The sequence below is a fragment of the Ursus maritimus genome, unplaced genomic scaffold (assembly GCF_017311325.1).
Source record: "Ursus maritimus isolate PB19 unplaced genomic scaffold, ASM1731132v1 scaffold_15, whole genome shotgun sequence".
Classification (NCBI taxonomy): Eukaryota; Metazoa; Chordata; class Mammalia; order Carnivora; family Ursidae; genus Ursus; species Ursus maritimus.
The window spans coordinates 16,829,732-16,842,737 of NW_024423897.1; the positions used below are offsets into that span (position 1 = coordinate 16,829,732).

Here is a 13,006-nt window from a genome sequence, read left to right on the forward strand (position 1 = left end):
GGTAAATACCCACCAGTCGATGATTAAATGGATAAAATACGATATATTCATACAGTATCATCATAAAGCCGCTAGAAGGGATGAGACGGATCTCTGTGAAGTGACATCAGACACTGCTACCATCAACTGACAGGTGAAAAACTTGCAGGGCATGAAGGGTTACTGAATCCCATTTTTGTTAAACAAAACACGAAACAAAACTGTGAGTGTGTTTGTGTGTCCGTATATAAGAGAGGCATAGAAAATCTGGAAGAGTTCAAAGCAAACTGTTAATAAGTAGTTACCTCTGGGGGCTAAGGTTAGGGGGAAGAGAGAGGAAGAGTTTCTGTTTACTTTGCATACCTGTGGTTTGCTAATTTTGTTATAAGGGGGACCCATGAATTATACGATGATGATAATTATGGTAAATATAATATCTGCATGAGTCAACGCAAAGAAGTTACGAAAAAGGAATTAAGTGGAAAAAAGCAAGTGGCAGAACAATATAAATATAAATATATACAATATGCATTTATGAATATAAATAAATAATTTATAAGTAATATTCGTAGGAATAGTCATGATATTGAAAGGAAAAAATCCAGAGGAACGTGCAGCAAAGTATCCGGAGTGATTATGCTTTGGTGGGAGGTGGGTTTGGGGGGTGGGGGTGAGGAGGTGGGGATGTCTTGCTTTTTACTTTCTACCTTGGGCAGCGGTTTGGGTGTCGTACAAGCAGTACGTACTGCTTTTGAAATAAATTGAACAAATATTTTCTTAAGTTGTCATCGGTATTATGGGAAGCACTCCACATGTCTTGGTCAAGCACCCTTGACCTCCTGCCTCGCTCCCTGCCACCTGGAAAAGCTCGGCGCTCTGGCTGGGGGTGACGTGGCGGGCCGGGAGAGCCACCCAGCCAGGACAGGCTCACCTGCGGGATGGCCCGGGAACAGCTGCGCCAGGTGTACAGCATGACCGCGTACTCATGTCCTTCCTCCAGCATTTCATTCTGAAACGCAAAACACACTCAGTGGGGGAAACGACGCTGGTGCCAGAAGGCTTCTTCACGGCCTCCCGGAGCCTCGTGACTCACAGTGGCCTTCGGGCCAGCAGCATCAGCGCGACCTGGGAAGCTGATGAGAAATGCAGACTCATAGGCCTCTCCGTGGGCCTATGGAAGCAGAACCTGCATTTACTCCCAGGTGACTCATATTCCCAGCTACACAATTAAGTTTGAGAAGCCCTGGCTTCAGTGAGCCTCCGAAGCTCCCTGTGGGGCTGGACGAACAGGGGTTTTCACTTCTCATATTACAGAGTACGATGTTTGCCCTTTCATAGGAGCCCATGCTACTATTTCAGAAGCCAGAAAATGATGAAGTTCAATTTTTAAAAATAATAGACAGCAGATGGCAAAACCAACAACAGCACGGCAAATGGATCTGAAAAATAGAGGGATGATTCACCTCAGCTCGCCAAGGGCTAAGTGCCCTAAACTCAGGTTCTAAATATCTGGGCTCAAATCCCAGCCTCACCACTTCTTAGTCCTTTGATCTTCAAGAAATCACTTAACTTAAAATTCTCCATTTAGTACCTTTTTAATGATAATGACAAGGACAACCTCCGAGAGTTTTATGAAAATTAAATCTCTCCTTCTCTCACACACACACACACACACCACACTCTAGGTGGTCCGTAAAGGGAAGTAAGAGTATTACTAGGAAAAAGATAGTCTGGCAGTTTCTCAAAAAGTGAAACACAGAGTTACCACGTGACCCAGCAATTCCGCGCCTAGGTATATTCATCCAAGACGGATGAAAACACACGTCCGCACAGAAATGTGCACCCTTGTTCGCAGCAGCGCTGTCCTGACCCCAAGACGTGGAAACTGCCCAAATGGCCATTAACCGAGGGGTGGGCAGACACAACACAACGCAGCCACACAGAGCAGCCGCATTTGTCGGTGAAGGGAAGGGAAGTGCTGGTACGTGCCAGAACATGGATCAAGTCGGAAAATCTTCTGCCAGTCCCAAAAGGCTACCTGATTCACTTCAGGAAGATGCTCGCAATGGACAGATCCAGATACAGAAAGCAGATTAGTGTTTGCTGGGGGATGAGGAGAGACAGGAATTGGGGGTGACTGCTAATGGGCTTGGGGTTTCTTTTTGTGGTGAGAGAAATAAAATGGCAGTGATGTTTATATGACATTGTAAATATACTAAAAAACACTGAACTGTACCCTTTAAATGGTGAATTTGATACCATATGAAGTTTACAAAAAAGCAACCAAAAAATGGTATCACTAGACCATCTCTCTTGTAAATGTCTGCACTGATATAAAAGTGAACCTTTACTAATTTTTTTATTCCAAGTATCACATCTATTTCATAATATCTCCTTAGCGTGAGATCAGATTTAATTTGGAATTTATTACTTCTTATAGTTTTGTTTTCAACAGCAAATGTCAATGATGAGTCATACTTTCAATTCTTAATTTGGAGCACTTTGAAAATCAATAACATGTTGTCCTTGAGACCAGAGAGAACAGGATGAAGCCTGGGGGTCTCCTGCTGCTCCTGCTTCAGAACAGAGGTCAGAAAAGGCAAGTGACAGTACGGTAGGGAACGTGCGTCTACCTGTCAGCACCGCACAGCCTACCAGCGGGGGGAAGATGCCAACTTTCACTCAATGAATGGTTTACTGAGCACTCGAGGTCCCAGGCTCTGTGCTGTGTGCTGTGAACAGGGCGGCAAACAAGAACGGTGTAGACTCTGCCCTATGGAGAGTTGGGTGCCCATCAAACAGATCTGTTGTACCTCTAGAGGACAGAGGTCAGGACGGTGTGGCGGGAAGAGCCCTAAGTGGGGCCTCAGGAGACTTAAGTCCTGGTCCTGGCTCTGCTTGGGCTTACCTTTTACCTTGAAAATGTCACCGTTTTCTCATGTAGAGTTGGCCTCGATCACCGGCTCACTCCTGATGCCCAGGCCATGCCCCACCAGAACTGAATCCTTATTCCCGGGGTTGGGGCCCAGGCCCTGGTATTTTTTAATGCTCTCGAGGCAATTCCAGTGTGCAGCTCAGGAAAGGGAATTTGGACACAGAAAGAGACACCATATATGTGTGTGCACAGAGACACCCGAGCCCAGGAAGTCTCTGAGAGCTTTGTCTCTGTGCCTCTGCTCCTGCTGGTTCCACCATCTGGTATGCCCTCCCCACCTCCTCTCTGACAGATAAAATTTTAACTACGTGGGACAGCAGAGTTGAGTAGAAAGAGATCAGGCCTGGGAATCAAAAGCCTGGATTCCAGGTTCAACCCTGTGATTTACTAGTTGTGGGATCACAAGCAACTTGCTTGTTCACTTCTCCAGGTCTCAGTTTTCTCATCTCTAAAATGGACATAATGATCCCTTTGCAAGTCATAGGGCTGTTATAAGGCTCCAATGATATCAAGCATGAGAATATTCTATACATTTTAAATCATCTTATATATGGTTAAAATGTGTGTGTGTCTGTATACATACAGTATACAAGGCCCTATTCAAAAGCCCCTTCTTTCATCAAGCTTTCTCTGATCCAATCAAGGACCCTTCAAAAACACAGAGCTTTGAACTTTTACCATATCATAAACCCTTAACTTTGTGCATTTCTACTGCCTGCACAGAGTAATCTAGAGCACGGGTTTTGTAGTCAGACAGACCTGCATTTGGAAATGTCACTTGTCAGGACCTTGAGTAATTTACTTAACTTTTCTGAACTCTGGTTTTCCCTGTCTGTAAAATGGGTATTGTAATAAAACCTGCCTCATAGGGTTGAGGTGAGAACTAATTCGGATTGTGCATTTAAAATATCCGGCAGAGAACTTATGAACAGACGTTTGTCCAAAGAACACAACCAGATGGCCAATAAACACACAGAAAGAGGCTCAGCATTCTCATCAGATCGGGGAAATGCAAATCAAAACCACAATGAGATGTCACCTCACACTTGTCAGAATGGCTAAAATCAAAAGCACTAGAAACATCAAGTGTTGGTGAGGATGTGGAGCAAAAGGAACCGTCTTGTACTGTTGGTGGGAATGCAAACTGGTGCAGTCACCGTGGAAGAAAGTTTGGAAGTTCCTCCCAAAATTAAAAATAGAACTACCATACGATCCAGTAATCACCCTGCCAGGTATTTACCCAAAGAATATAAGGACACTAATTTGAAAGGATATATGCACCTCTGTCTATTGCAGCATTATTTAAAATAACCCAAGGTATGGATGCAACCTATGTGTCCATTGATAGATGAATGGATAAAGAAGATGTGGTGTATATATACAATGGGATATTATTCAGCCATAAAAAGAATGAACTCTTGCCATTTGCAACAACATGGATGGATCTAGGGAGATCTAGAGAGTAAAACGCTTAGCGAAGTCAGTCGAAGACAAATACCATATGATTTCACTCATAAGTGGAATTTAAGAAACAAAACAAGCAAACAAAGGGGGAAAAAGGAGACAAACCAACAAATAGACTCTTAACTATAGAGAACAAACTGGTGGTTACCAGAGAGGAGGTGAGAGGGGGATGGGTGGACTGGGTGAAACAGGTGATGGGGATGAAGAGGATACTTACGATGAGCACTGAGTCGTGTACAGAATTATTAAATCACTATATTGTACATCTGAAACTAATATAACACTGCAGGCTAACTACACTGGAATTAAAATTTTTAAAAATTTTTAACAAATAAAATATCTGCACAGAAAGTATTCAATAAATGGAAAGCTTTTCTATTTCCCACTTGCCTCACTGAGAATCAAGACTGGTCCCATTTGTCCTTGGACATCCCCTCTCCAACATCTAGCAGTCTCTGCAGGTACCAGGTACACAGTATTTACTGAATGAATGGGGCCAGGGATGGTAAGGCAAGGCTTTAGCATATAAGCGATACAGTGAGAAAGGTCCAATGAGCTGTAGGCAGGGCCTCTGAATGAGGATTCTGGAGTTCTTCAAATTCCAGGGCTACATGAGAATAAAATCAATGAAAGCCCAAGAGGGAAGAGGATGATTCCTCACAGATGGGTCAGGTACAGACCTATCAGACGACTGACCCCACTTGTGAATGACTTAGACCACCAGCTTCCTTGGGTCAATAAGGTGTCATTCTATAGCCACCATCTCTTCTTTCTGAGAAAGCTTTTGCTTTGGTCAAGAGACAAATTTCCACACAGCCAGTAATCTATAGAGTATAAGACAAGGCAGGATCTAATCACATGTTAACCTATAAAGCTCCAGAAATTCAGAGATGTAAAGAGTGGGATTAAGTGGGGCCCTAGAGGTGAGTAGGATTTGCAAAGCTGGAAGACAGTGTGCCCCAGGCCCTGGGAGAGGGTGGGGCAGGGCCTGAGAACAGAGATGGGTCTGACTGAGGCAGGCAGCTCCCCGGAGCGCTGAGCACATGCCCCTCCCTCCCGTGCTGGCAGGATCACAGTGACTTACCATGCTGGAATGGACCGTAGCCTGCTCAATGTACCTTGCAATGCCTGTGACAAATGCATTCCTGTCCTCGAAGTTTGTGTCAAAGTTCGCCTGTAGGAATGAGAGGACAGAAACATTTGTTGGAAAACGAGTCCAAGGTGACTGGGTGTCCAAAAATGAGTCCAAACCGCTGCCAACAAATGCCACACATCTCTGTGGAAACCTATCTCCACATCGTCCTCTGATCTTCCCCCAAGAAAATCCCACTCTGACTCACACTGGGCAGGCGCTGGCTAGACAGGGCCCGCATATGCTTCCCCAGGTTGCCCGCCGAGCCTTGGAAGTAAATGCTTAAACTACAGAACCCTAAATAGCAGTGAAAAGTTAAGATGTGCATTGCTTTCATGTGGCAGTTGTAAAAACACTCACCTGAAGCTGCAGATGCTTATGTACAAGGTTGATAACTGCAGCATTTTTTGTGACAGAAAACACTGGAAACCATCCAAAAGTCCATTAACAGCAAAAGGCTAAATAAGTAATAGTATCTCCATACGAAGGACTTATAAGTACTAGTCGTAGTTAAAAACAAAATGGCGGCATTGTAGTATTGTCATGCAAAAATACCCATAATAAATTTTAAGTTAAAAAAGCCGAATCATAGAGCAATATATATAGTATGGTTCCCTTTTGGTTAAATATATATATATAGATCTATGTATAATATATATTTATATCATATATATGGTAAAAAGGGGTGTGGGTGTGTGTGTGTAATCACAGTTACAGAGAAATTTGTATTTGTTATACTTTTCTGTATTGCTTGTAATAAAAAAGATATTTATGTAATTAAAAATGTAGCCTGAGTTAGAAAACATGAATAAGCCAAGTTTGTGACTTGACCCTTCAGGAATGTGCATAATAAAATCTAACTACTGAATGAAACTACAAATATATTATGCATTCATATTTAGTCTCAGTTAGCAGTCCCAGAACCTACAAAAGGTCAAATACAGCTGAAAATTTGGTATTAACTTATTCTTTCCTCATGTGGCGCATCCCCCAGCACGCCCAGAGGAGGGGCTGTTTGGCGAGGCTGACTCTAGCTACCCGGATGCCCTTCCCATCATGCCTGAGGTGGGGGGGGGGGTTTGAGCAATCTGATCATGGTTTATCACAAGCTCAGGCAAAAGCAAACAATGGTGACTGGCTTCCCTGAGCCATTAGCCGCTACGGGGAGCTGAGAGCTCTTCTCACATACATGACGGAAAAGTAATTACCCAGGCAGGCTCTAGGGGTTTCTAAATTGTAATATTTAATTCATGAGATGAGAGCTGCCAAATCCTTGGTTGGTGCTGCAGCAAGAACAGCCGGGAAGGTATTTGGGGTCAGAGCAGATCAACAAGCCTTCCCCGGGGAGGAGAAGCGGCCCTGGTATCCGTTTACTAGCTAATCTATTCCTCGTACTCAGCGCCACCAGGGCACAAGGGACGCCATCGGCTCAGGACCTTTCACCTCGTAGAGGCAGACAGCCCCCTCCCCAGGCCTCAGCGCAAGCCGTCTCGGGGCATCCGGAGTTCCCGGCGCCCAGTGCTCCGGGCAAACGGACCTGGTACATGATGGAGGACGGCGGCGGCTCGATGCATGGCTGCTGGTCGGGGAGGGGCAGCTCCTCCAGCAGGTCCACGTTGGACAGGGCGTCCTCCAGGGTGACGTGGGTGGTCATGGCTGCGGTGGCCGGATTCTGCACCAAGGGAAAAGGATGTCAGGGGCCTCCGAGGGTTTCTCAACCTCCCCCTGTGGAGGCCCCTTCCAGAGAAGAAAGAGGATTTACATGCACTGAGACCATTTCCACTCGCTCCTTCTTCACAAGGTGCCCTCAACCTGTACCTGACATTGGAGGATCTCTTTACAGTTTACGAAGTACTGGTGTTTTTAAACACCTATTGTCTAGATGGAGCCTCACCACAACCCTCTGTGATGCACATGGCAGGTGATATGACAGCCACAGAACGGATGAAGAAACAAGGCTCAGCGCAGTTATGGGACACCCAGAGAACCACCGTGGAGAGGGCAAAGGGCCTCAAGTGGGCCTGATGCTGGACATGGGTGACGGCCAGCCCCCAACTGTGGTTCTCCGTGAGGATACGTATCCATTCTGCTCCTACGTCACTGCACAGCACAAATACCCATGATGGAAATAGCCAAGATTCTCCACTTGAAACCGGGGCCCACATCTTACAAGCCAAGTTAGCTGGAACTAAAAGAATTCAGACTCCAGCACGTTTAACCTTATTTGCAAAAATGGAAGCAACGGTCTTCCACGGCTTGGAGAGGTTTTGCGAGGCACACCAAACAAATCAGTCCTAAATGGACATTTTTGTGTCTTGGACCCCGACAGATTGCAGTGGCTTTGAGGAGAGCTGCATCTGGCAGTGAGGCTGAAGGGGAGCTGAAGACACGCTTACCCAAGCCGAGCTCACTACTATTTTAAGAACTCAGCACCCACCAAACAGAATACTCATTTTTTTCAAAACCTATGTGAGATGCTGATAAAAAAAGATCATGATTTAGGCCATAGAAGAGGTTCTCATGAGTTCCCCCAAACACAACATCCTAGAAGTCACAGTCGCTGATAACCGTGAATACAGTTAGAAATCAATAATGCAAATCGCAGCCCAAAAAACTCCCATACCTATGAAGATGTCTAAAAACATACTTCAAGTCTATTCATCGCTAAAGAGAGGAATTCAAATAGAAATTATAAAATATTTAGAATGGAAAGATAGAGAACATAAATGTCTTAAACGCCTTTAGCAGAAAGTAAGAAAGTGAAACTAAATGAACCTAATTTTGCTCAAAAATCTTAAAAAAGAACAGAAATCAACCCAATGAAATGAGAATGCAGGGACTGATCATTACAAATGCAGAAATAAATGAAGCAAAGTACAAAGCAAAGCCAAACGAAGAGTAGACTAGGTGAACAATCTAAAAATGGAGTTTCATAAGATTAATAATAATAACGAGCTGCCCCCCTTTAGGACGCTTGAGTAAGGAAACAAAAAGAAAGCCCACTGTGCTGACGGTCACAGCACCCTCCCCTCCCTTCCCCAGTCTCAGGCAAGGGTGAGACAGGCGAGCAGGTTGCAGTTTTCAAGTGCCAGAGAACGTGGTCTTGATTGCTTGTCTGGAAACGTGGTGTCTGACACCAGGGCAGAAAAGGGCCACGGACATGACAGCTGGTCTAGGGGCTGCAGACTGTACCCAACCACATGCTGCCCCTACACTAGTGTCTCTGTCGGGCCCACGGCTGGGAGCACAGGGCAGGGCTGAGCAGCGAACGACGCGGCACACTTCACTGAGTCTTCTAACATACCCCGTCATGCGCCGTGGCAACAGCGAAGGCTGCGGCCCGGGAGGGCTTGGGGAGCTCAGAAGGGACTTCCCCTCTGTCCTCAGCAGGCACGTGGCCTCGTGGGGGTGGCTTTAGGTCCTCTCCATACCTATGCTTCTTCCTGTTCTCTCCCCTGAATTCTAAGTGCAGCATCCAGTTCTACAGCAAAACCATTTGCTGATCCTGTCATGCGCCGTGGCAACAGCGAAGGCCGCGGCCCGGGAGGGCTTGGGGAGCTCAGAAGGGACTTCCCCTCTGTCCTCAGCAGGCACGTGGCCTCGTGGGGGTGGCTTTAGGTCCTCTCCATACCTATGCTTCTTCCTGTTCTCTCCCCTGAATTCTAAGTGCAGCATCCAGTTCTACAGCAAAACCATTTGCTGATCAACACACAAAAAATTGTCTCCTTTCTTACACCAGTATTATGTTCATTTTATAGGAGGGGTTAATAACTTTATAAAGCATAATGATCTACAGACTCCAGAGCCCTAATAACTTTCTTCATTAATTCTAATAATAATAATAATAAAACTAATATTTCTTTAGCCCTTACCCTCTGCCAAGCACTCTACTCTTTTAATCTTGCATCGACCCTATAAAGGCAGAAGCTATGATTACTCCCATTTTACAGAAGAGCCAGCAGAAGCTCAGAATTTAAGTAATTTCACAAGGTCAAGTGCTGGTAAGTGTGGGGCTGGGGTTTGGACCCCAGGTGTCTCCAGCTCCAAATTTTGTTTTTCCTTTCAAGTGCTGAGACTCACGTTGTGAGGCTGCACGTTCTGGCAGGAGGTCTATCTCCGTCTGTGCTAGGTCTTTTCCAATGCCATGCAGCAGTGACTGTTGGTCCTGCTTATGCCAAAGAACGATAAGCACAGCTTTTTTTTTTTTTTTAAGATTTATTTATTTATTGGGGGTGGAGGGGCAGAGGAAGAGGGAGAGAGAGAATCTCAAGCAGATTCCCCACAGAGTGCAGAGCCCGACTTGGGGCTCAATCTTATCCCAAGATCATGACCTAGGCCGAAATCAAGAGTCGGATGCTTAACCCACTGAGCCATCCAGGCGCCCCCCACAGGCACAGCTTTTTAATAATAAAATGCCTGGGCTCCATCCCTAGGACCTTGGTAAGGATGTGAGACAGCACAAGGAAGGAAATCTGGCAATACCTAACTAACCTGTATAGAACTTTATTCTTTGACCAACAATCCCACTTCTAGGAAACTATCCCAAAGATACGTAGATAAAAATGCAAAAAGACATTTGCACAAGGTTATTCACTACTGCATCACCTGCCATAGCAAAAGTCTGCAAAATGCAAACACCCCTCGACAGAAGATTGTCTGAATAAACTATGGTACAGCCGCACAGTGAGATACGAGGCAGCAGTAAAAAGGAATGAGGAATCTATCTATACACGCAACTATGGGCTGATCTGCAGGATATGTTGTATACAATACACAGTCATTTATCTAAGAAAGGAGTGATACACACACACACATGAAAAAACACACAATGGAAGAATGAACCATCTTAATTTAAAACCTGCCCACCTATGGAGAAGAGGGATAAGCAGGAATATGGTTAAGGGGGTGGGAACAGAGGCCAGATTTCTTTGACTATACCTTGTTTTGTAGATTTGACTTTGAAGCCATATATTTTACATAATTATAAAATAAATTTTATATTTAAAAAGCAACCCCTCCCCCGAAAAGGTAAGATAAAACAAATGAAGGTATATATGTATTAGTTGTTGGCATAACTGCACAGAAAGAACTTATTCCAAGTGATTTTAAAACTCAGATGTTCGATCTTACATTTCTGAAAGGAGATACCCTAAGAAGGATGAAGAGCTGCAAAAAAACATCTTAGGTTTTTTCTGGCAATTATATTGGTTAACTGCTGCAGTGAGAATGTTTGAATGCAGTGTAAGGTAAAACAAATTTGCAATTGTGGAATGCACTATCATTCCTGGCAGTGTTGAGATCTGGCATTCTTGATGAGAGAAAGGAGATACTACACCAAGTAAACCAAACAGACCTGAATGTGAATTTGGGATATCAGTAGGAAGTCACTGCATGTTTTGACTTTAAATACACCATATATGTGTATGTTTCTATGTTTGTGTACACATGTATGTGCACATGTGCTGATCTCCTAGCCCTGTGCACTGAAAAGACCAGGATACAATAACCAGTCCATGGGCAATGAGCACCTTTACTGCCAGGCTGTGGTCTGCAAATACCACTTCCTGCTAAAAGAATCAATATTTTGGAGAAACAGCTTTGTCCAGGTCTGGGACAGAAAATGTATAAAAAGGCTTAGAGCAAGTTGTCGCAGCAGAAAGTAAAGAAGCAGCTCTCTATCTATGAGTACGGGGTGTGTCCAAGGGACCCAATAGCCAACCTGAGGAAGCTTCCTCTGGCCAACGGATATGTGAGCATCAATTAGTATAACTCAGTACACCTGAAGCAATATCACATGTGTTTAAGGAATCATAAAGACACTTACAAAAACCTTGGTTTTTATTACGTTGTTACTGCTCGAGGATGCCTGTGAACCAACCTTTATGCTGACCGTAGGTACAAAAAAGGAAAGGCGCAAACAAGGTCTTTCCTATACAAACTGACCACTGGATAACCAAATTGCAGAAGAGGGGAATGTTTCTCTCTACAGATAGAGAAGTTCTTTTTTTTCCCCCAGAAATATCGACAACTAAAATATCCCAAATTTGGAGGCACCTGAGTGGCTCTGTTGGTTAAGGATCTGCCTTCGGCTCACGTCATTGAGCCCCGCGTCGGGCTCCCTGCCCAGCGGAGGGCCTGTTTTTCCCTCTCCCTCTGCCTGTTGCTCCCCCTGCTTGTGTTCTCTCTCTTTCTCTCTCTCTCTCTCTCTGTGTCAAATAAATAAATAAAATCTTTAAAAAATTAAAAATACAAATAAAATATCCCTATTTTTCTAATGCCTAAAATGGATGTAGGCACAGATAAACAACTGCTAACATCACTCAATGAAAGACAATCCGACACGATGTGCCTCCTGATGGAAAAGCACGCCATCACCTTACGAAGACTGTGGGACCCAAAGCCAAGCATGTGAACCCAATCGCACCTTTGACACCCGTTCGTAGGGAATGGACAGGACAGAAGAACACGTGAGAATACACCACAGTGATGTAATTAGTAAAACATAATCTACGGGAAACTCTGCAGGACAAATGACTCAGTGCCTTCAATAAATAAATTCCATGGGGAAAAAAAAGAGATGGAGGGGAAGCAATCGGCCATAGGGGACTAACAGACTACCACAGTGCGTCCCCTTGTTCGGATCCGCTTTCAAACAAGCCACCAAAAGAAAATCACGAGGAAATGGGAAAATTTAAGAGTGACTGGGTATTTGATAATACTAAGGAACGAAGACCGTGGGACCCAAAGCCAAGCATGTGAACCCAATCGAACCTTTGACACTCGTTCGTAGGGAATGGACAGGACAGAAGAACACGTGAGAATACACCACAGTGACGTAATTAGTAAAACATAATCTACGGGAAACTCTGCAGGACAAATGACTCAGTGCCTTCAATAAATAAATTCCATGGGGAAAAAAAAGAGATGGAGGGGAAGCAATCGGCCATAGGGGACTAACAGACTACCACAGTGTGTCCCCTTGTTCGGATCCGCTTTCAAACAAGCCACCAAAAGAAAATCACTTACGAGGAAATTGGAAAATTTAAGAGTGACTGGGTATTTGATAATACTAAGGAAACAGCGCTATTATTTTTCAGGTGTGATAATAATATCAAGGTCAAATTTTAAAAGAGTTCTTATCTTCTAGAAACACCTACTAAAATATGGATAAAATGATACAGGGGTTTGCTTCCAAATAATACTAGATAGGGAAAAAGTGAGTAACAGATGAAACAAAACTGGCCAAGGCCTAATAACTGTTCATGCTGTGCGGTGCTTACATAAGGATTTATTTTATCTTTTCTATCCAATTTTATGTATGTTTGAAAATTTTCATGAAATCCTCAGGCTCAGGTTATACACCACCAGCTCTAACCTATCTCCCCTTCCTACACCTTGCTTGATTCCCACTTGCCACAATCTTTCCCTTCACCTTTCTCCTACACCCTGGGTTTCTTCTGGACTTCACACACTTCAAAATAACTCATCTACCAGAA

At 44.3% G+C, this 13,006-nt stretch overlaps 1 protein-coding gene across 1 annotated transcript in view; it reads right to left on the bottom strand.

Moving 5' to 3' along the window:
* The window catches only part of CYFIP2 (cytoplasmic FMR1 interacting protein 2), a 120,969-nt gene that overhangs the window by 93,527 nt on the left and 14,436 nt on the right, over positions 1 to 13,006 (bottom strand). Inside the window, exons 2-4 of the mRNA XM_040630371.1 lie at positions 7,048 to 7,182; positions 5,463 to 5,552; positions 911 to 988 (exon numbers count right to left, since the gene is read on the bottom strand). Coding sequence (XP_040486305.1) covers positions 911 to 988; positions 5,463 to 5,552; positions 7,048 to 7,164 — 285 coding nt within the window. The 5' untranslated portion in view covers positions 7,165 to 7,182. The remainder of the gene's footprint in view (positions 1 to 910; positions 989 to 5,462; positions 5,553 to 7,047; positions 7,183 to 13,006) is intronic.